Source organism: Neurospora tetraspora (genome assembly GCF_033439725.1).
Source record: "Neurospora tetraspora strain CBS 560.94 chromosome Unknown B0H65scaffold_4, whole genome shotgun sequence".
Classification (NCBI taxonomy): domain Eukaryota; kingdom Fungi; phylum Ascomycota; class Sordariomycetes; order Sordariales; family Sordariaceae; genus Neurospora; species Neurospora tetraspora.
The window spans coordinates 2,510,043-2,533,470 of record NW_026944386.1 but is presented as its reverse complement, the minus strand read 5'-3'; the positions used below and the strand labels follow the sequence as shown (position 1 = coordinate 2,533,470).

The window sequence follows — 23,428 nt, the reverse complement described above, 5'->3', positions numbered from 1 at the left end:
AAATTCCAAGCCCAAGCACGGACCCTCTGGACAAGCCCAAAGCTGCCAAGGCCGGAGATTTCTAGCCCAATGCTTAGTTTCTTTAGTAGCTGTACCATCGCATGAAGTTCTTAGCTCTGCGACATCGTACAAATAGACAGACAAAATGGTGAAACTCAGCCAGAGCCAGGACATTGTTTTTGGTCTTTAATCTCTCTCATTGCACTCGCTGAGATACTCCAAGATCCTTCCTCTAACGTCTGTTTCATGAGCAGAGCCGATCAATAACACACCCGTCCCAAGTCTGCTGAGTGGGACGGGAGATACCCCCGAGCACTTCGCTTCGACCAAAACAAAAACAAAAAACGCCGTTCCAGAGACAAGCTTGTCACTGTCATATGCACCCACCATCCCCTTCCCCTTAGGTAGACCCTTTGAGATGAACCCCAGAAATAAGAACCTCCTTAGCAATGGAGATCGGCCCAGATGCTATCCCTCGCAAGACACATCTTGCGTATCTGCTGTATGCAGCTTCGTTCCGCAAAGCCCATATGCAGACATGATTTGTATGTGTTACCCTGACAGGTTCTCCCCTATACACTGTCCCATTAAATAATGCCCAACTTCTCAGGGTATCGACTGTTGTGACCCATGCCCAGCAACATGCACCTCTAATGGGTGTTGTTGCACAAGACTCGACAGATACCATTCGCCGATGGTAGCCGTTCCTTTTTTGGGTTGTGTAGCGATGATGTTAGTGGTCTTCCATCGCCTTGATGCGCTTCTTCAGGAATTCGAACGACGAGAAGAAGACAGCGTTAACAGCACAAGACCGAGCCATTGATACACCAAGACCGCGATACATGTTTCGTTGGAAAAAGCGGATCTTGACCGGCTCGACCTTTTCACCCTTTGAATACATGAGCGAGTTGCGTTGATAAATGCTCTTCGCCGAGTCGACGGGGTCTAAAGAAAGGTTCTACTGTTAGTTTCGCTTGAACATAATAATAATCGGGGACCACAGCTTACAGATTAGCGCCCAAGAGACTATTCCGCACATGCCACCGGCGATCAACACTGCGAAAGGGTTGTTATGGGTGCCATCACCGCCAAAAGTAGTAAGTAGCTGTTTGCTGCTTTCGTAAGTAATGAAGTACATGGCGGTACCGAGGGTATCTCGGGCTATTACATCCGGCCTAGTTAGTATCTTCCAAAACTACAGGCTCGCGGAGGTTTACTCACTCAAATGCAAGCCGAATCCTGTGTAGAGACCTCCTAGCCCTCGGTGCTTCACAATGTTTCCCATTGTCTTTAGAGTTCCCTTGTTTTGGTAACTCGCGGCAATGGCATGGCTTCCCGGTTTTAGGCAATTCTTCTTGTCCGCCATCAGGACTGAGACTTGCGCGCTGAGCTTAGTCAACTCGAATGGGCCTATAGCATTTGCAGAAGCACGGCGTTAGCTTTCGCTTTCAAGGACTCCTCTGAAGGAGGTTCTTCGATTGTTTGACACAGACTTACAAGCTATCAAAGTTATGCACGATCCGGCCGTTGCGCCGGCGGCGCCAAAGGTGGCAACAGTCCAGAAATTGGGCAACGACCCGTGGGAGGCGACATGTTTCATGACATCAAAGCCAAAGTTACGTTTGACCCAGTCACTATATGCGTATTTGGAGCGCTGATAGATGGAAAACGACACAGTCCGTACCGCAGTTATGCTGAGCATCGGAGCCGTGACGCCTAAGTCATTCATGGCAAAAGTCAGGAAATAGGCACTATTAACCCCGGGCAAGATGCCGGGAAAGGCGCAATAACCTACCTCGAAAGAAGCCCCTGAGCTTCTCGGTGTGATATGTCTGCTTTACACAGTCGACAAAGCCGGCATATTTGTACGTCTGCATCCGTGTCTTGACGCTATCAAGGGGGAACGTGGACATGGTGGACAGCACGCTCGAGGCCGAAGCGGCAACCTCGGTGCGGTACTTTTTTGCCAGCCGTTGTGTGCTGTTCCAAAACTGCCCATCGCTGCTAGGACCGGCATTCGTGAGGCTGCTCGTGCTGGTGCCGGTGCCCCCGTTTGAGCCGTCTCTAGAGTTCCCTTTCAGCGATGTGCTGTTCTCCTGGCTGTTGCTCTGTTGAGACATGATGGGAAAAGATGGTGCAAGGAGACGGTGGCCAGCGGCTGGGCCATTGTTCGATATACTGCTGTCGTCGAGGAGGGCGTTATCGGTAGCTTGAAGGGTCGCTGTCGCGCGCATATTTGTTGGTAGTCTCTTGGCGCGCGAAGTCGCCCCTTGTCGTAGCTCTAATCTCGTATGTAATTTGCAAAACGGAGGACTGCCCTCTGCCGGGGATTAAGTCGGGAGAGGCCCGTCCGGCTAGACAGTGGTCTCGTCGATCGAGACCAAAGTCCTGGGCACGGTTGTAAAAGGCCTTGATGCCGGCTGGCGAAGGTCCGTCAAAGACACCCCACCCCGCGCGTGCTTCTCGGTCTGGTGAGAAAACGGTGTTTCTCCCTGTATAGCTCTCAATGGGTGGCTCCGTGCGATGATCGAGCTTTTTCTGATGGTGGAACGGGTCGGGAGAAAGGCGAATGTACAAGTTTAAGGCCGGATTCAAGGGCCAGGGGCCTGATCGACGAAGAGGGGAAGGGAAATAGGGATTGGTTGGTGCCGAGGGTGTTCCTATTCCCTAGTCGGGTGACAATTGACCGATGGACGGCGACAGGCGACAGACGGCAGGCGATGCCGGTTTGCTTATCGTAAGGTACTTCCCGTCGAGTGGGAAGTTGAAGGGTAGGTAGTTGACGTTGTGTGACCGGGACACAAGAAGCTGGAGAGATTGGAGCTCGAGGTGACTGGGTAGGCTTGGACTGTGACAGTCTCTGGGTGCAATGCAGTGAGGCTTGCCCGAGTTGGTTGCGGGGTTCGACGATGAATGCAGCGTTGTGTGTGTTAGCAATGCACTGTTCCGTCACTGCTCGATTGGTGTTGGAACTGGTGGTGGCTTGTGACGGTTACAAGTATGGCGGGACTCGGAGTGTGCAGAGGTGTGCAATAGCTGGTGGTGTGAGTGCAATTGGAGAGAGAACAGGACTGGAGGAAGCGGAAAGTTGGAGTTGTTGCAGAGACGGAATTCAAGACCGGGAGTCGGAGTCACGATGCTACGGGAAATGGAGCTACGGGTACTTCCACGCATCGTGACCGCTTGCTGGGTCCGGGTCCGGTAGTCCTCGGCCGATCGTGCTTTCCCGTTGGACCATTTCTCGGCTGAGGCTCAGTGGAAACAAAGTCACGATAACGATGAGGAACTCCACTATAATGACGGATGATTCTCGTGCTGCCTTCTTTCCTTCCTTCAGAGCCCAGACAGTTCTGACAAGAACTCAGTTGGCTGTTGCCCGAAATTTGAGGTGAAGCTCTCGTATGTAATGCAATTGGCGCGGGGTTACTTCAAGATGCTGTTTTTTTTTTTCCAGAATGTGACCGATGTGACCGATCTGCTGGCTGCTTCTTGTGGAGCATACTCCCAATGGCTTCAAAGGGCTTCTCATTTCACGTTCACAATTGCCAATCGCCCATTTCAGTGCGAATACAGCAATCGCTATCAATTCGCTCTGGACATCTCCAGTGCCAGAGCAATGTCAAACCGTCGGTAAAAGGGATCGGCCTCAAAGTCTCAATCCCAGCCAACGTCATACCGTCACTGATGCAGCACCGCTTGCCTGAAACAGGGACAAGCGCATGTTATCTCACCACCGACGTTCGATCGTGGTTCGTTATATAAACAGAAGGGACCCTTTCCGTGTTTCCTCTTTGCTGCTGCTAACCATCAGAAACGGAGATGTTGCTGTACACCTTTTCAGAAAAGGAGTCCATGGTTTCACAAGCTAATCTCAAAGGTAAAGGTAGTCATATCTTGGCTACAACCCGCCTAGAACAGGAACCGCGCTACACGGTGACATGGCGGGGAAGTAGCATGAGCTTTTGTAGCCGCTTCCCGCATGCAACACTTGATCCCGTTGTTGACTATTTTGACCCTTATATCTGTTGTATGCGTGCCGCAACCCTGCCTCGCGCATATGTTCTCCTAAAGGGATGGCAATGTTCTTGTTGTTGACCTTCCCTTAGTTGACAGCCCTGCAGTCCACCATCATCCGAAGCCCAAAGAGGATTTTACTTGGAAGAGCATTGTATGCATCGACGGCGTCCCCTTCGGCCTCATTGTGGTACATATGTAGCTGCCACCTCAATGACAAGACCGCAAACCACCACACCACTGTCATCAAAAACCAAATGCGGAGAAACCTGGGGAAAGAGCCGACGGTGGGCTTTGCGTATCCGACTTGGAAAACGATACGTACCACACCCCCAGTCACATCCTCCCTCCCAGAAAAAATATAATAAATATTCATGTAACATAAGATTTATTAACCGTACACGCCAAAACCAGATGCACTACCAGAACATACGCGCGGTTCACGATATAATACAACTATACCACTATTCTTATGTACACTTTCGTACAACTTTAGCAATAAATAGAAGGCATTTAAATAATATAATTCCCGTTATTTACAACGAAATTACTAGTATTTTGAAAAAGTTACTGATATTGTACGAAATCTAGTACATTGCGGTAGTAAGGGTACAATAATTTTACTGCTAATATAATTACCTCCTAGAAAAATAAATAAAATAATCTATATACTAATATTTCTCCCTACCCGTGTTTCTCTTATTTACCTTTTTACTTCTCCCTATATAACTACATTCTACTAATCGTATTAATACTACTACCACCCTTCTTTAAAGTTCGCCGTCGTCGTTATAAATTAATAAGAACTTCAAAAGCTTCTCAATTATAAGCCCAAATAGGATATTAACGATCTCTAATAATTTTGTAATTTTAATATTAACAAATTACTATTCAATTAATTTATACCTAGCGCACTTCCCTATATTGAGGCAACAAACGAAGAGGATTTACTTGCGCCCAATAACAATACCATTTTCAAAAACGCGCTAGAAGGTAGTAAATACTATATAAATAATCCTCATACAAATTATCATAGCTAACGTTCTTTTACAATAATTATTACCCCTATTCTAAACGCACCGCCCGTAAAAGAAATATAAGAAGATAAGCCCGCTGTCGTTACTACCGCCGATCCCAACCCCGCCGCCGACCATATCCCTATCCCTGATTAAATTATATATATATTATTAAAAGATTTACTTTAATATTAATAAATACTCTTTAAATTAGAGAACGATAAAATCGAATTTACAATAAGCGAATACTACCTTTACTAGCTATTTTTTAATAATATATATTATTAAACTAATCAGTATAAGCTCACCAACCGGTACTCTTACTATAGGAAATTATATTTACGTTATTGATTATAGAAAAAAAAAAGAATATATATTGTAAGAAAAGAACCCTAAGGTCTATACGATAAAACTTCGCGTAACCTTTAATATTATCTATTGAAAAGGGTTATAATCTTTTAATATAACCGCCATACTAGCCGTACTAACGACGCGGTAATACGTATACTAATTAGCGTAATTATAAAAACGACCGCTAGCAAACCTTATAATTATAATATAGATTTATTAAATTAAACTAAGTAAATTTCTAACCTTAGAAAGTTAATCGCTAGCGACGTTATCCGAGGGTTCCTAACGGCTACTATCTACCGCACTCTTTATAATAGTAATAGCTAATTAAACACTGCTAAATTTATACTTTATAATTTCGGGGGTCGTTAGTTTAGTAAATACGACGTATTCAACCAAGGCAAGGCATTCTAATTCGCTCATCCAAATCCACATCGCGTAAGTAAGGACTTCGTCCCTTAATTATAAATTAATTAGGTTTTATAATACCTATCTACCTAAATAACGGTAAATAAGAATATTAATAGCTTTAAATTATTTAGTAAGGCTATTAAAACTACGCGACTATATAGCGAGATCTCTCGTAAAATAATTTAATAGACTATTAGTATATTATTTTTCTTTATTTTTCTTTATTTTTATTATTTTTATTATTTTTATTATTTTTATTATTTTTATTATTTTTATTATTTGTATTATTTTTATTATTTTTATCATTTTTATTATTTTTATTTATTTATATACATTTAATTAATACATTCTCCCCCCCATCAGATTAATTCGATATATTCTAACGGCGAGGGTACCTCGTTCTTATAAATGCTATATACAATACGAATTAGTTTAGCTAATTACTCTATACCCTTTTTACTTATAATAAATATAACTATTAGCTTCCTTGTAGTTACTTCCTTATAGAAAAGGCCGATAATAATAATATAAGGGTAACTCTATTAATAATACGGGGGTAGGTAATAAACTATAGCGGTCAACTATAGTTACTTCGTTACTTCCTTACGGACGATTCTACCGTCGAATAATATACTATAAAGCTAGCCTTCCTTAATATCGAAGTTAATTACTTCCTTTATTACATTTACGTGGAATGGACCTTTAAGCGGAAACTCTCTAATAATAATTATAAAAAGTATTTTAAAATATATAATCGATACTATTCGATAAAAATATATTAAAATAGGGTTGTACTATTTCTATTTAACTTATCCTCAATTATTTAAATTAAAACGACCCTATACAAAAATATATCGAAAAGAATTAGAGGGATATAAAATCGTAGTAAAGTAACTACGTTTATAAACACTCACTTTTATTATTATAAATATAAACCCCTTCTCTTTTCATTAATCTCTTTATTTATCCCCCTTAATGCCTTAAAATTTTAGAGTAAATAAAATATAATTCAATTTTTTTTTCCAACTTAAAAAATATTGGAAGAAATTTAGAGAATATTGGAAGAAACTTAAGGAATATCGGAAGAAACCTAAGAATTATCGTCTATTATCGCTTTCCTTTCTTTATTTAATTTAATTAATTATATTTCTCTTTAATAAATACTTACAACTAACCCTCTCGTGTGATGGCATTTGTGGGATGCATCTGTCATTACAACTATATAAGACCACTTGAGCGACCGAATTGCCAGCTTCGGTTACTTGTACCCTTTTGCGGGGACACGGGCTGGTTAGTGTAGTGGTCTGCCACCACCGTGACATCTCGAAAGCTACTATTCTAGCTTGAAATTTTAAAATAAGTGTATTATATAGTAATTCTGTTTATTTAGTATTACCAAATACATTCTATATATAAATATTCAGTATTTTAACCGTACTACCAAAGTTAAGACCGCATTTCGTACTAGATTTCTACGAAAATCACTTAACTACCCTAAATTCAACCGATTTCTAATATTAATATAAAAGCTAATTCTACTAAAAGCAAAGGAGAGGAAGCGTCTTTACGATATTAGCGAGTATTTTAATATATATTTAATCTATTTCATTAATATTAACTGCTATAAAGGAGGGTTTAATTAGCAATTTATTACCTATAAGTACTAGTTTTATAAACGTTAGCAATTACTATATCAGCATTTCTAGCAATATTACTTCCTCAATGACTATTATACCCTATTAACCGGCCGTTTAGCCAACTAGTTAAAGCTATAGTAAAATGAGGGATATAAGTAATTTAAATTTTAAATTATATAGAGAGCACCCCTTTAAAAGGATCGATATAGCCTTGGTTAACGGCAGGCGGTACGAAAGCAGTTAGAGCTTATAATCTCTAAGTTCTATAACTTCCAACAATTAGCATATTACGAATATAGCTTTAATTCTATAGACGTAGAGAGTGCTTATACTTAGTATATTGTAAGAGCTTAACGGCTTAATAGAGAGTTTGAAAATCTCATAAATAATTTATAAATATAGGGAGTTCGACCTTAGGACGTAGAGGGGAGTTAAATATCAAATTGGGGTCTTTTAATATACGTCTAATTATATTACGAAATATTTAATAGCGTAGAAATTTATTACGATTACAGATATTAAGTTAGTTAATCAACTAGTATTCTAAACGACGATTTATACGATTTATATATTAATATATGAATAAATCCAGTCTTTTAGTAAGCGGTATAGCTAGTCATACGTAAAAAAGTACTAGAAATATAGCCAGTTATATACAGCGTTTTATATAGTATACACAATTTATATATAAAAGGTATTATAAATACTAGTATACTATACATTGCATATAGAGATTTATACGATATATACGATTTATATATAGATAAATCCAATTATTACAGCAATTACATAAATCTAGCACTAGTCACATATTCTAGTCAATATTTATCTAGTATAATTAGAGGTGGTAAAAGCAAGCTAATATTATAATTATAAAAATAAAATTCAATATAAATATTTTAATTTATATTAAATGTATTAAAACCACTTTTCAATATAGCATTTGCATACCACCATAAATCATTTTAATATATATATTAATTGATTGCTAGCAATCAGGGTATTCTGCATAGTAAATTTGGTATTATCAGAGTCAATATTGTAGTTATAGTATTAAAAATACGATTAATATACATATTAGCTAACCTTTATTAACTTTATAGTTTTGTTATCACTAGCATACATAGCAGTTACTCAACACAGAGCTCATCGAACTGATCTATACCACTAAAGTAACTACTTATATAAAAGACAGCCAGAAGGACTTTGCCATAGGAATCAGACTTCGCTTTCTAGCCTTGTTATCTACTGCACGTTGCACACGAGATGGTGCCCTTGTTATACGCTCAACGTAGAGCTTATCGAATAGTAATTAGGGAGACTAGTATTAAGTATCATCAACAATGGCAAGCGGTATAGTCACTTACAATACCACACTTTATATTATGACTTTCATGACTTTCACGATTTCACCGTCAACACAACGGCCGTGCACGAGCTGACTCAGCTTCAACTCCACACGCGTGTTTACATACTACCCAAAGAGGCAAAGACTGTACGATCACGGGACTCAAGAAGCCATACCGTTCTGAGCAGTAGATGTGCGGGGGCTGGAGGTGACTGGGGGTGCGGTACGTATCGTTTTCCAAGTCCGTTACGCGACACCGACGGTGTGCAAAGTGTCTCCAATTTGTGGAGTAATCACGACAATTGGAGTCGCTCGTCTGACTCGGTTTTGGCCCTTGTGATCGCCTCCTTTTTTCCGCCCTTGGTACTGCTGGAAGTCCGGGACATGCCAAACATTGCAACCAAAACCCCGGCATTGATGTAGGCTTCGAATTGCCCCTGACCACGGTAGCCCGGGCGACTCGGACACTTGTTTACCGTAAACACAAGTTCATCGTATCGTTCAACATGGCGATTGTCTTGTCAAAATGCTCGTACTCCTTTTCATACACTGGATCCTTGAGCGCTCTCCTGTTGGGTTCCTTCTCTTCAGCATCTGCACTTCAACCTCTTCGCCCCTTCTATTATTGACTTACTGCTGGGACTTGGAAAGTGACTGCGCCCTGATCCTCCACGGCCCGATGGCCTTTTCCTGGATATACCGAACGTGGACCAGATTTTTGATGATTTTGTGCTCCACCCCAACATATGTCGCGGCGGATTCGAGAAACCACAACGTTGACTTCACCCTCGAGGGCTCAAAAGTGCCATTCTCGTCGCGGAAGGCAGCACGAAGGGTGTCTCGAACCACAAAGCGCGCCGGCTTGGAGAACTGCACGGCCCTTAACGACCATCGTAGAAGATGTCGGTAGGCATGGACAAGCTCTTGGTTCGACATGATATTGGGTGAAACGGGTGTTGAATCTTGATGGGATGCGACGTCAAATCATCAGAAACCAATCGGCAAGTTGAGTGAACAGACGCAAACTCAGCACGAGCCATCAACGTAGGTAATGAAAGCGTATCACATGTGTATCAGGATGAAAACCGATAGCGTAACTTACGTCTTATCACTTACACGGCCCTGACGGCCCTCTTTCCGAGGCAACCACCAACCTACTCAAGCTTACCAGTGGGTAAGAGACTGGAGGGAAAGAGCGATCTTGCGTTCAAAATTCTTACACATTCCAAAGGAAATAATGATCCAAGGTATCTTCCTCGCCGATTCATCATTCCCGTCCTCACGGGAGGAGTGCGGATGAGAGACCACCCCATGGTTTATATCCAAGTGGAAGTGGCAAGCCAACTCCTAGGTCTGCTGGTCTTTTGTTCAACATTCTAGTACTTACTTAAAATGTTAACGGATAGCTCAAGTTATGATTGTTCTCGACATCGTGGCACACAAAGAGCCTTGTCCAAAAATACCCTAGGTCAACATGGATCGCTTTGTTTTCCCTCCTGAATGACACATTAAGCTCCCGCTCTGTTTTGCCCTTCCCGTGGGAGGAAATAGTATAGCCCCATATCGGCTCCAATGATTTATCGAACGATTCGATAACGAGAACCAAGTTGAAAGAAAGCAGTCACCATTTTTGCTCCCTCCCCTGGCTGGTCATGATGCCTTTTCTCGCTCATGACACCCGAGACGAAAGTGGCCGAGGAGGGAGCAATTTTCTACCCATATTCAAGACTTTCTTCACTTTAAACATCTTGCTCATGGATATCTTTTGACTTGCTCGCCATCACTTCGAGTCATCAGTCGTCGACATACAACACGATGGCCGTGATAACTTCAATGGTGCCCACGAGTACGGCGGCACTGATTCCAAGCGGAGTACCCATAAGCGCAGCATCACCAGCAGTCATCACCTCGGCAGCAGCACTAAGACGCCAGGTTGGTGGAACTGATGCCCCAATAGTAACCAACATCTGCGGCTATGCAGTCGCTGAGGATGCCCGTCTGAAGTCCATATCGCCTCCGGAGGACATGGTGTGTGCCATGTTTCCACCGAACCGGCTGTTTGGCTTCTGCTCGAAAAAGGTTTCACTCAAAGACAGACACGATATCGTCGACAACTGCGAATGGAACGGCTGGTGTATCGATACTTATGATTGCAGTGACGGCTGCGGTATTGACCAAGCACGTGCTCAGTTTGGCACAACAAGATGGTAAGTCAATCTGTTCCCTCCCCTCTACATTCTATCGTTTTCCAACTTCAGCCCAGTTCACTAACTTGAACATCGAAAACCAGCCATGCCGCATCTAATCCATACTGCCAACTCACCCGTCTAGCAAATACTCATACCGATGAAGCAGATGCATACTGGAGCGTCGGTTGCGGAAACGGTCATTATTCAATCCACCACTACCTGTTGGACCAAAAGGCCGCTCTCGACACGTCTGTACTCTCTACCACCACCACCACATCCAGCAGCAAACGGAACCCGTACTCAACCACTCCATTTACCACCGAAGATGACAACTTCACAGCTCCCCATGTGCAGGCGCCCGTCGCAACAATCTCAACATCAAAGCCCGTAATACCCGCATCTTCGTCACCACCACCAGCACCCTCAACCCTCCAACCAACACCAACGCCCTCCACTAACCCCCTTCCGTCCTCCTCTGTCCCTGGGCCGTCCACCACCTCCACAACCCACCCCACTCCCGAACCCCAAACCTCGGATCTCGCCACCTATATCTCCTCTGCCAACACCCCCTCAGAAGAAGAAGAAAACCAAAAGAAACATAACCCCAAATCCGCCATCCTCGGCTCCGTCATCGGCGCCCTGGCGGTTATCTACCTCCTACTCTTCACCTGGTGGTACCGCGGGCCTCGTCGGCGGAAGCGAGCTAGGGAGGCGAAGGCGGCGGCGGAGGCGGCGTTGAGGGAACGGGGGTTTTGGCGGCGGCCGGATGAATTTGAAGCTCATGGACTGACTAAACCGAATGGGTTTCAGGGACCTCAGGGACCTGATGGACCTCAGGAAATTCATGAACTCGGGTTTGGAACAATGACAAACCCAAAGACGCCGAAGCTTCCAGAGATGCCCAACACTCCACAGACAAGGAGCGAGAATGGGAATGGAGAGTTACCAGGTCTAAGTCCCCTCAGCCCCATGCCTTTGCCGAGATGGGGAGGCTCGGCGAGTGAGACAGGTGCGGGTTCGCCCAGGTCGGGATCTGCCAAAGTCAGCTCAAAATATACATTCGGGAGCCAGAGCCGAGCCGGAGCCGAATCTGGGATATTTGGGATCGAAAAACCCGCCAGGTGGTGGTGACCACGACTACCAAGGAGGTGGTAGCAGAGTTGGATGGACGATACATGACTTTTGAAGAAAGGGAGCTAGAAAGGAAAGAACGACTGGAGGGGATTGACTTGGCTACTGAGCCTGTTCGGTGGGAGGGTTCGGGGAGTGGTGGTGGTGCAGGTACAGGTACAAGTAAAGGTAGAACTTTCGGTGGTGGCAGTAGTAATGGTGCAGCTACCCCTATGGGTACGCCTGTTACGCGGGCTACCTTGGTTCCTCCTACTGAGTGGTATTTAGGTCAAAAGGCGGAGGATGAGAGAGGGACGATACATGTAGGGCGGAGTCCTTTTGGTGGGAATTAGGGTAAGAGGGTGCTTTGGACATTATGCTGGTGTAAACATAACTTCGAGTCTAGAGTGGAAGGAAGATGGAAGTGAGGTATGACCTCGGGGTGGATATTAATATTCGCATTCAAATGTTCAGGAAAGAAAGAAAATCTAGCTCTCGGGCAATCGAGTCCTTCCAACCCATTTCGCTGTCCCAGTCTGTGGAACTCCCTGCTCGCTTGAGGCCTCTAATATCCAACGTCTATGTACTTATCCAATAACAGAAATGGCCCAACTACTACCGGCTGGCCCTCTTTACTCAAGGGCGAGGTGTATCCAAGATTTAGTCATCGCCCTGCCGAAGTGGCGCATAGCTACCAGTGTCAGACCCCTCGGCGCTTCCTCCTCCTCCCCGTCCAACCAACCTCGACAACCAGCCGCCGATTCCGCCCCTGTTTTGGTTGGAAGAGCTCTTATATATAATCTCGACCTCGTCCGGAGGATCGATCGGCAGGCCGGGAATAGCCGCACTGGCGAGCGGTCGGCCCCGAATATCCAGCCGTGGCACGGGCGAGCCCGGCGCAACGAGAGCATCAATTTCGGCGTGAAGTGACGGAGTACTGGCGGCGGGTGTGCCAACTGCGTTCGTGGCATCACCAAAGAGGGTGTCCATATCCTCAAGCCGGACACCGCAAGTTTCGGGATACAGGAAGTATACTAATGAACCCGTTAGCTGGATAACCTTGAAGGGGCGCTATGAGGAGGTACTCACCAATCACGAAACTAACAGCACAGAAGAAGGCATGGATGAGGTACAGCCTCCAGTGAATCAGCTCCTGCAAAATGGGCGTCATCTCTCCAACCAAGAAGTTAAAAGCCCAGTTCGTCGCTGTCGAAAGACTGGCACCCTTTGAGCGAATCTTCAGGGGCAAGATCTCCGGCGGGTACAACCAGGGAATAGGTCCCCATGAGTATCCGAACGCCGCATTGTAGATCATGACCATAATCACAACCACGGACGGTGTCCAAGGTGTGTCGAGGTACAGGAAGTACGAGATAGCAGACAAGGAGAGCACCATGGCCACGGCACCCGTCAAGAGGATAGGCCGGCGACCCCAGCGGTCCACGATGTACCATGGGGGAATCGTTGACAGGAAGTAGGTGATGCCGTTGAAGCCGGTCATCAACACGGCATCATGGCCCACCCAGCCGGCAGACTCGAACACAAGAGGTGCGTAGTATGAGATGACGTTAATGCCGTTGAGTTGCGCGAGCGCTTGCGCCGACATGGCGATAAAGACGCGACGGCTGTAGCGCTTGAACATTTCACTGTATGTTCTTTCGCCCTCCTGGCGCGCCAGCAGTACGTCCATCTTGATTTCTCTGAACTCATCTCTCGCGCGAGGGTTATGGATGTCGCCACCACCGTACAGGTTGGCAATCACTACAATGCCCTCCTCGTCGTGGTCATTGTCCAGAAGCCATCTGGGATCCTGGTTAGCAACCATTTAGAAGCTGAGTACTAGAAGAGATTTTGCTTACCTGGGCGATTCCACAATGATCAGACTTCCCAGTCCGAGCAGCGCGCCCATGATACACTGCATGAGGAGCGGGAGGCGCCACGAGAGGTTACCCTCAATGAAACCGCAAAAGTAGTCCACCCAGACCGAGGTTGTGTAACCAATGATGTTACCCGAGAACTCAATGCAAGCAAGCTTTCCTCTGTTATGAGGAGGTGAGATCTCGGACTGGTAGACCGGAACGATGGTGGAGAGCATGCCGACACCCAAGCCAGCAATGATACGCCCAGTCATCATCATGGCCATATCGGTCGCAATAGTTTGCAGGGCGCCGCCCACGAAAAAGATGCAAGATCCGTAGAGGATAGTCTTGCGGCGGCCAATGATATCACCAATCCGACCAACCATGAGCGAGGAGATGAGAGCACCTATTTCTAGGATCGCAACCATAGTACCTATCTGGGCGCTCGTTGGCTGGTTGAAATAGTCCTTGAAATACGGACCACTGTTACAAATAGCATCAGTTACTCGGCCTTCGTGTCTATCGGATATGACAGCCTGGGGGCAACAGAGAAGTCACGACAAAGGGGGGTCCACGCACGTAATGATACCTGACATGACACCCTGATCATATCCAAAAAGGAAGACGCCTAATGACACAAAGATGGAAGTAAAGTAGCTGTTACGGGCTGTCAGTTACCGTCCAACAAGGGCAAGCCGTTGCCAGGCAACAGGAGGGTTCGAACATTAGGGGTTTGCCAGTAAGGCCATGAATAGGGTTTCGTGTTCCCGCCATGATGCTGGCAATAAGGCGCTCGGCCCGCGAGACAGATCGGGGGGCGGCGTCAGGAATGTGGATTGCTTCCTTATTAACGGCTCTGGCTTGATCAGACGATCTGGAGGAGTGTGTGCTGGAGCGGGAAAGAGACTCGTTATAGTGGACGTGCTTGCCGCCGTGACGATGACGTTTCGGATGACGATGATGGACAACGCCAGCGAGGGTCTCGTCCTCTAGGGTATCGTATAGTCTCTGGCGCAAAGGATCCTCGTTATCGAGCTGCTCGGCGATGTCACCGGTGTCGACCCACGAGGACTCGGAGGAGCCGTAAGCGTTGTAGTCGTCGTCGTCGTCGTCGTATTCCGAGTATCGCGAGTGCTCAGCAGGGCGTGGAGCAAGGAAGGAGGGAGTGCCTTGGCTTCGGTTGCCGTGCGAATGGGTTGACGGATCGTCTTGGGCAGCCGCGTGTGCGGGGAGCGTGCGGAGGGGGATGTCGGAAGGGATACGGTTCGGGATCGGAGTCGGCTGCGGAGGAGGAATCTTGGACGAGATGGAGCTGTTCTGCAGCAGCCCCCGACCACACCTTGAGGTGGAAAGAGTGGAAGTGTTTCTTTAGTAGAGGAGGATCAACCCGAGATGGTCGATGTCGAGACGGACACATTGGACGGCTCACGGGGTTTACGGGCGTTCACGGGGTCCCGGATCAACAAAACGGTAATAGAGGCAAAGCAGGTGACGGGACTGATGACCGAGTGTCTTAGTTGCAGAAGAGTTGAAGACTGCAATGACAGAAACCTGGAATTCCATCAAACCGGGCAGGCACAACCAAGGCCAAGGACCGGGAATCTTTGGCCGTAGAGGTCCCCTGTGAAGCCCGGAGCGGAGCTACGGCAGCCAAGGGCCCGCCAAGACCCGCCTGGCAGGGCACCAGCTAATCCACTGAGGAGCCCCTGGTCGGGCACCCGCACCTCCAGTCCTCCACTGTCCCGTGCGTGACCACCAATCATCATTTCCACACCCCGCCATTTTGAGGTGATCCTCTTCAAACTTCAAACCGACCTCAAGTTTTATCTTTCACTGGCAGAGACCGGACAAGCCGCGCAAATCAAATGAAAATCACTGCAAAACCCGGCAACCCTTTCACCCTTCAATCAACCACATGATTGCAACCCCAAAGTTCAGTGTGTCTGGAGTGTCAGTGACCGGGCAAGATCTTCACAGTACATCTGTCGTCGGCCCCTATCTGACAGACGGGGAGTCGAAGCTGAGATGGCATGATGGGACGAAACACTTGCTCGACTCATTTACTTGTCCTTCGAATATCGAGTCATTAACAGTCGTCAAGCGCGGTGCCTAGTGCCGGATGTCCCAGAAATTCCATCAAACACCGAACCCACGATGGTTAGCTCGAAACTAGGGATCCGATGGACCTCCACGCGGGGAAGGCCGTCACAGCACGTAGATTGTGAGGGCTGACCCACCAAAAGATCTGACGAAAGTATTAAATTTTAACGAAGAAGAAAGGGAGGCTAGTCTACCTCTGAATGGGATGGAAGCCTTCTTGTACGAGATGGCAGTTCAGGTCGGATGAAAGAGCAATACCCCTGACAGTGCTTGGCATGTGCCATCACAAAAGCAAGAAGAATGTTGTTGTTCCTATTTCTCTCTTCAGTGTCCTGACAAAAGTTTATAGAAGTTCGAGATTGTTTGTTGCTCCTGGACGATAGTCGCCAGCTTATTCAGTTCTATACTTACCTTGAATCCCAGAAGCTAGGTATCAAGGGCCTTCCAGACCATCGACTTCTAAGTCAACAGCCAAAAAAGTCTACGAAACCATCACATTTCATCACGACTTCCACTGGAGGCACCTTTCTCAGCCCACGTAATTACTGCCGTACTGCCGTGGCCTACGTCCCCGAATAGCTACAGTAACATGTTCCTATTTCAAGTACATGATACCATTCCTACCTTATCCTGACGTCCAACAGTCCGGGCCGTCTGCTGTGCCCCCCACCACCCAGAGCCAGTCGGGCCCTTCGACCTGAGGGTGACAGGAACAGTCCGTGTCACCGTTCCCGGTCTTTTGGATTCGCTCTCGTAAGCGGGCACAGAGCCTCTTCCTCCTACCTACTATCCTTCGAACATTCACTTGTGAGTCTCGCCTTGCTCGGGCTTCATCCTTTATCATGGGATCTTCGAGGCATGTAATCCTTAATAAACAGTTCAGAAATCCAATGGCTGAACCAATCATCGCTGGCTGGTAGGTGTATGCACTATGCAGTACCTCTAACCGGAGTATTAAGCAGTGGTGTGCGTTTGAGTACAGAGGATGCTACTGTATGTACGAATCAGGGGTACAGCTGTGTAGCAGGGTTAGGGCTTAACTAGGCAGTACGACCCAAGCACCCGAACCGGAAAAGAAGCAAAGAGACTTGAACCAAAGGAAGACACCATGTTAGTTTCCTCAATGGAGTCCCTATTTCGGTGCCTGGTTGCTCAAGGAGGCTCCCGTTCGATAAATATGGTGGATATTAGTACCTACGCCGGGCGCAGCGCAACTCCTGTCAGCATCCTTTTTTACTTCCCTTGTGGCTTCAAGTGGCTGGTGACACGGCGTTGGTACCAGTATTACACTACGTCCGAAAGAAAATGGCTTGGCTTCTCCCAGAGGACCGACCATGTGTGGTGTATCGACTCTTTGTGCTTGTACGGCTGTGCCTGCACATGCTCAGAACCCCCAGTTTGTTTTCGTTGGTGCCTTGACCGTCGCAGAAGATTACCAACTGAACCCCCCGAAGGGAATCCATAGATAGACCAGGATCTGGATATCGTTGTCAGCAAACAGGCGTCATACCATTTGCTATTTTTCCGTTTGTTGAACAATCCACGAAGCCATGCTTTTCTTGTTGATGTGGTGCTAGGTATTCTAGCTGCATGCGGTTCGTACCTAGCTGGACCTGGTAGCCACGCAGCCACCTATTTCCGTCATACAGACGGGAACTCCCCTTTTGAACACCATATTAGGTTTGTATCACCAGCTTGCGCATTGGAAGAAGCCCATTGTGTACACAAGTGTCTCTTGACACTTTCCATATGATGAATCAATGAAGCAGTTGATATATGCCGAGCGTGGATTCCAAGTTAAGGCTGTACGGGATGGAAAACCAAACAAAGACATGATTGGACATGATCATATCGAACTCGATCCGTTGGGCTCGTCTTCGCCTGAAAGTTCGATGCACGGATGTCGCCTTGCAGGAGGGAACGCACAGCCTTGGTGTTCGAGAAGCCGGAGTTGTTGCAGATGTCGGAATCGCCTGAACCCTCAGCTGCATCTGGACAGTCTGCAGAAGGATGTGCGGGCACGCTGCTGACTGGCTCGGTCGGGCTGACCTTCTGAGGCCATCCAAAGTGAGGCCCGTGGTTTCGGCCTGGATGTCGTTCGGTTCCGCTTCTTATGGGCTTCCGTCCCGGGTGTGTGTTGTCCAGCTCATCATGCATGAGAATCTTGACATGGAGGTTACTCACCTTAGGCGACCATGTTTTGCGTCCCTTTTGCGAGTAGGGAAACCCCACGAACAGCGTGTCCAATTGCGTGCCATTCAAATTCTCGATTGCCAACGGTGAGCGAGATATGTAGCTATAATGGCCGGCGATATAGGCCGGCTGCTCGGAATAGCGCCCAACGTTTTGCTTGTCCCAGAGAGTGAGACCTCAAGCTCCGAGACCCACGGTTCGCGAATCTAGTCCGGAGTTTGGGGTGTCGTGGTCTTCTTTAGATCGCTCCGTCAGTGGTGCTAAAGTGTCAGCTGGTGTTGCTGGGTCCTAAGCCCCCTGCCTTGACTCTCTTGTTGTATTGTTTTTTTCGCTTCATCCCTTTACCTATCTCACCAATTCATCCGGCAGGGTCAGAACGCGAAAAGAAGGCAAAGAACAAAAATCAAGGAAAAGCAGAACCATTCGCCGGCATGCCATTGCGTTGCGACCTCGTCCGGAAGTGAAAAAGTTTCAGAGAGGACCAGCGCAAGACGTGACAAGCAACCTGATGGGTTGACGTTTCGTCCAAATCATCCCAGCGTTGCACTTGTCATTCGGAGAAGGCTGGGACTCGGCTTCCATTTAGAGCAAGAGCTAGAGGTTTCGGACCAATTACATGCGGCCAAAAGCTGAGAGGAGTGGAGACACGACCCTGGCCAGTAGAAACAAAGCGCCCTAAGCCTGTTCCTGCTGCCGCTGCCGCAGCCCGAATGGAAGCGACGAGGGAGCGCGACCACTGGCGACCCGACACTGGGCCACTGGCGACCACCCACTCACCCAGCCATTCATGCCAAGGGAATGCTATGCCAGTGTGCCAATCGATGCCATGCAGTGAAATCCTTTGCCCTGGGCCTTCCAGTTGAGTTTTATATTTTGCAGGCGGACCCGCCAACCCCAGGCCGCCGTGGGCTTCCCGCATCTGTTTCTTCTCTCCGCCCCCATCGTCGGCATCCATACAAATTCATCCGGACCACCTGCCCTGCGCTTCTGCTCCACGTCCCTTTTTTTCTTTTCTCCGCGACATTCGAGCCAATAATAGGGCATCGCCGTTACTCCTAATCTTCGGTTCCGAAGCACACAGCGCACACCAAGGACGACAATTGGCGACGCGAAACACACAGGGAGGAGGGATCGATTCGCGCAGAAATAACCTCAGGGAGGAAGACAAGAGAGTCGGGTCCGCCATTCTCGTCCATCATCACGCCACAAACCAGCGCTTCATTTGACTTTCATCACGTTTTCCACACGCCAGCGACAACGGTTTCTACCAATTGAACACAAAGCAACAACCGCCAGCCAAAGGATATCTGCATTGAAGGATTGAAAGGTCACAAAAGGCGGACGGCGGCGTCAGGTCGACACGCGCATATTCTGGCATCTGCCATCGCAGACGCAAAGGGATACCCCCGGCAGATATCACGGAAGCACGTCTCTCTCCGCAGTAACTCTCAATCCACAGCGGTAGCATACCAGACGACACCATGGGGTCAACACAATTTGGCAACTTTCATGTGAGCTCCCGACGCCGAAGACGGTGGGCGCAGAAGGCGCTCAGCTCTCTTCTCAGGGACGCAGATTCTGACTGTTAGCGCCTCCATATTCACAGGACTTCTGTCGAGACTCGACTCTTCCTATCTGCAATGTGAGTAGGGCCCTACCCCATCTGGTGGAGACGGTGGTTCCTCCTGCCAGGAACCATGGTCTCTCGTACCCTCGTCCCTGTTCGCTCTTCAGACTGACTTACACGGCCGTTTCTTGATAAACAGCTCCTTTCGGATAAACACAGCCAGTCCGGACCATGGGACGATTCAGACAACTGCCAGTTGAGGGGAATATCGCTATCGAACGGGAAGAGGCTTGGAAATCTAGGTATGTGACCCTACATGAATATCAGCGCGACATGTGCTGACTCGACGCAGGATCCATACTGCTATGCGCAATTGCGATTCTCGCTTCTATGTATCTGCTCTACAGGTCCGAGCGGAAACGAGCTGCGGTTGGTCGTCGGTATGTTACTCGCAAATCATCGGACGAAAACTTGGGGATATGATAACTGACAACTCGACAGAGAAATGCAAGTTTTCCTCTTGGGCTACATTGTTATATCGATATGTGAGATCTTCACAGTGGGAGATTTCCCGCTGAACTCTACAGTCCGCATCGTAAGTTTGGCCTGGGCAAAGGGCGGCAAGCAGTGTTCCGTGTTATGTTTCGTTTCAACTGACTCGTATCCAGGCGTTCACGGCTATTCACATCGGGTTCATCGTCGCCACTACCTGGATACTGATGCTCAACGCAATCGTTGGCTACCAATTACTCGACGATGGCACTCCGCTTTCACTGGCTTTGGTAGTTGGGTCTGCAGCGATTCTGCTTGTCGGAACTGGTTACATTGCTCTCGATACTGGACTGCACTGGACAGGCTACTGGGACAGTAGCTATGATCTGCCCAAAAACCGACACATCGCACTCTACGTGCTTTACCAGCTTGCGCCCCTTGTTTTCCTGGTTGCCTACTTCGTCCTGGAGGCCGTCCTGGTCATCAAGATTCTCGGCGAGACGCGCCCGATGCTCTACCTGGCCTCTGCTGTGATCCTCTTTGCGGCAGGCCAAGTGTTCAACTATGTCATCAGCAAATACATTTGTGACGGCACATCTGGAAAGATCGACGGCGCGCTTTTCGAAACCCTCTTTACTCTCCTGGCGGTAGTAATGAACTGGGTCTTCTGGTCCAGCATTACCGAGGACGATTGGCCGACGGTTCCGCCTAACCAGTTCCCATAGAAGGGCCAGGACAGGTTGAAGTCTCGAAAACCGAGGTCAACGGCATTCAAAGACCAGTTCTTGGGGGTCCTCGAGCGCTTGCAAGTGGGTATCCCATAGACATGGACATGGTTTCACTGGTGCTTATCCCGCACAGGAACCATATTCTCTTTTCTGCTTCTCAACGGCGGCGGGACCTCCTTCTTCGCACATATACCCCCCACAAAAACAACAAAACGGCAAAAATACACCAACGGATACGAAGACACGAAAGAGCGATTACATGTTTTTACCACGACACCTTTGCTTTAATAACGGCTTTGCGAGCGGGAAGGGACGGAAAGAGCGGGGAGGGGCGGGACGGCAAGCGGGTTGTTGGGTTACAGATTGCCCGTCTACACTGTCGTTTGGACAACCCGCAAAAACCAACAGACTACGCCTATCGACAATTATCATTCACCAAACCTAATAAAGGATGTTTGTAAAAAGAGGGGGACGACGAAGCAGGGACGGAAAAAGGTGCAAGGAAGATGGCAGGGAGTCGAAACAGCTAAGACAAGCAAGGAAGGGGGACGGAAGAGCAGCGAGAAGACTGGATGAAACAAGCCGGAACTATATCATGGTTCTGCGATTGTTTCCTGGGTTCAGCTGCGTAGCGCTCGTGTTTAATGATGATGGCTTCGAGGCGCTGTTTACGGCGTGGAATCTGCGGCAAATGTATACCATGGGAGAGATGCTTCTCGGGGATGCTTTATGGCGGAGAGTGTGGATTTACGTACTACTATTACTTATACCCTAGTCAGACGAGGAATGAGATACACAGGTTATGATTCTAATCATCTGCTGGTATTATTGTGTGACCGGAGCCAGCTTCATTCCCCGCGGAAAGACTAAAAGTCGAAACTCCGTGTTCGTAGATTCCTCAAAAGCACAAAAATAATAAGAGCCATAACCGTAATATCCCATAAGTCCCAGCTGCCATAGCCACTAAACCTTGTAGCATATATCATTTTGCCGATTCCGACGTTCCCAGCGACCAAAGCGTATTATGCCGTGCATAACAACAGCAATGATGAACATAAAGTCCAACAACACCATACCGAACCAAAACCCTTCCGGCAGCCCCCCACCCCTAAACAGAGCCTCAGCCGGGCCGCCCATCGTCATAGACCTTTTTTTCCCCTTCAACCCTCGGTATACTCCTTAGCTAGATACCTTAAACACCACGCGTAGCCTCCTGCGTAGCGGTATTAATCGGCGTAGCCTCCTTCCTAGCGGTATTAATCCCCAACTTCCTCAACTGCACCCTCGGAAAAACGCCCACCACAACCAGTGCAATCCCCAATCCAAACGTCCACCCCTTGATCTTCAGCACCCCCTTACTATAATCCGTATCCGCCGCCGCCCCCACCGTAGCCAGCACCAACACCAACAACACGTAACCCGCGTACCGATGATACTTCCACAAACTTTTAGCCTTCTCCTCCCCTCCGAAAACAGCGGGGACAGCCCAGATGCAAATCCCAAAGACGTACTGAGCCAGCAACAAGGTGCCGGTGATCACACCCAGGTAGGCGTGCAGAGAGTGCAGGTGGGCGAGGTGGTTGACGTGTTTGTTTGTTTCGATGATGGTGATTCCTGAGACGAAGGAGAGGAAGGAGAGGAGGTGCAGGGAGGCGTGGATGCGTTGACCGAGGCGTTTGGCGTCGGGGGTGGAGGTTGGTTGGAGGATTAGGATCGCTTGGATGAGGAGGAAGACGCCGAGGGATTGGAGGAGAGGGTGCGGAGAGATGAGCGCGCCGAGTTTGTGCAGGAAGACGGCGGACCAGGTGGTTAGGAGGAGGAGGACGGCGCCGACCTGGGAGAGCCAGGCTGTTCCTGTGAGAGGGGGAGATGGTGTTAATATACTTGGTAAAGGATGGAATCTTGAAGATGGGTTGTAGGTGATAGAGGTGCGGAGGGTGTATCGAAGGGTATATGGGAGGGAAGGATGATGGTCGGGTAGCAGAGTAAACTTACCAAGAACAAGGTTCAAGAACATAGGAGCGTCAGGCTTTTGAATAGCGTCGCCTGGTCTTCCAAGCAGTGGTTCGCTTTCAGTCGGAACAGCGGGCTCAGCATCAGTTGTGCTGAGGGGAGGAGGAGTTTGTGATGTTTCTGATGGAGCCATGGTTGCGGGCTTCTTTTATCTTCCAAGTCTCGGACAATAAATGCAACTTGTTTCGGTGGCCGAGGCGAAGTATCATGCGTTAAAAGCAAGTGATATCCGGCGTCTTGATGCAAGGTGGTTGAATACTTGGTTGTTGGTTTCGGTCTGTGTCTTGAGCAAGAAGACGTCCGGACGATGGTTTGACCGGCAGGTTGCACGGGGAAGGTGGGCTTTTTATTCAGAGGGCTGAAGGGAACAGGAGGAGACGGATGGTTCATGCACACTTGG

General features: G+C 47.8%; 6 protein-coding genes across 6 annotated transcripts; 2 read left to right on the top strand and 4 right to left on the bottom strand.

Annotated features, from left to right (window-relative positions):
* Positions 1-561: 561 nt before the first annotated feature.
* B0H65DRAFT_196582 (mitochondrial carrier domain-containing protein) lies at positions 562-2,571 on the bottom strand. Its single transcript, XM_062821725.1, has 5 exons — positions 1,796-2,571; positions 1,498-1,716; positions 1,222-1,410; positions 1,009-1,161; positions 562-945 (listed from the first exon to the last, which is right to left on the bottom strand). The coding sequence occupies exons 1-5, from the start codon at positions 2,232-2,234 to the stop codon at positions 734-736; spliced, it is 1,212 nt and encodes a 403-aa protein (XP_062681767.1). The 5' UTR covers positions 2,235-2,571; the 3' UTR covers positions 562-733.
* A 6,678-nt stretch (positions 2,572-9,249) lies between these two features.
* Positions 9,250-9,713, bottom strand: B0H65DRAFT_548886 (uncharacterized protein; the record flags this gene model as incomplete). The annotated part of the gene is made up of 2 exons (XM_062829612.1): positions 9,250-9,346; positions 9,412-9,713. 2 exons carry the CDS (start codon positions 9,711-9,713, stop codon positions 9,250-9,252), a joined length of 399 nt encoding a protein of 132 aa, XP_062681766.1.
* An 879-nt stretch (positions 9,714-10,592) lies between these two features.
* Positions 10,593-12,429, top strand: B0H65DRAFT_588824 (uncharacterized protein; the record flags this gene model as incomplete). Its single annotated transcript, XM_062831012.1, has 3 exons — positions 10,593-10,984; positions 11,068-11,975; positions 12,038-12,429. 3 exons carry the CDS (start codon positions 10,593-10,595, stop codon positions 12,427-12,429), a joined length of 1,692 nt encoding a protein of 563 aa, XP_062681765.1.
* B0H65DRAFT_558131 (uncharacterized protein) lies at positions 12,423-15,698 on the bottom strand (the record flags this gene model as incomplete). Its single annotated transcript, XM_062830093.1, has 6 exons — positions 12,423-13,110; positions 13,166-13,878; positions 13,936-14,418; positions 14,515-14,592; positions 14,660-15,301; positions 15,604-15,698. 6 exons carry the CDS (start codon positions 15,696-15,698, stop codon positions 12,737-12,739), a joined length of 2,385 nt encoding a protein of 794 aa, XP_062681764.1. The 3' UTR covers positions 12,423-12,736.
* Positions 15,699-20,185: 4,487 nt separating this feature from the next.
* On the top strand, positions 20,186-21,012 carry B0H65DRAFT_548883 (chitin synthase III catalytic subunit; the record flags this gene model as incomplete). The annotated part of the gene is made up of 3 exons (XM_062829611.1): positions 20,186-20,235; positions 20,297-20,390; positions 20,464-21,012. 3 exons carry the CDS (start codon positions 20,186-20,188, stop codon positions 21,010-21,012), a joined length of 693 nt encoding a protein of 230 aa, XP_062681763.1.
* An 806-nt stretch (positions 21,013-21,818) lies between these two features.
* Positions 21,819-23,350, bottom strand: B0H65DRAFT_465662 (eukaryotic cytochrome b561-domain-containing protein). Its single transcript, XM_062826822.1, has 2 exons — positions 23,011-23,350; positions 21,819-22,869 (listed from the first exon to the last, which is right to left on the bottom strand). The coding sequence occupies exons 1-2, from the start codon at positions 23,159-23,161 to the stop codon at positions 22,208-22,210; spliced, it is 813 nt and encodes a 270-aa protein (XP_062681762.1). The 5' UTR covers positions 23,162-23,350; the 3' UTR covers positions 21,819-22,207.
* Between the last annotated feature and the right edge of the window lie 78 nt (positions 23,351-23,428).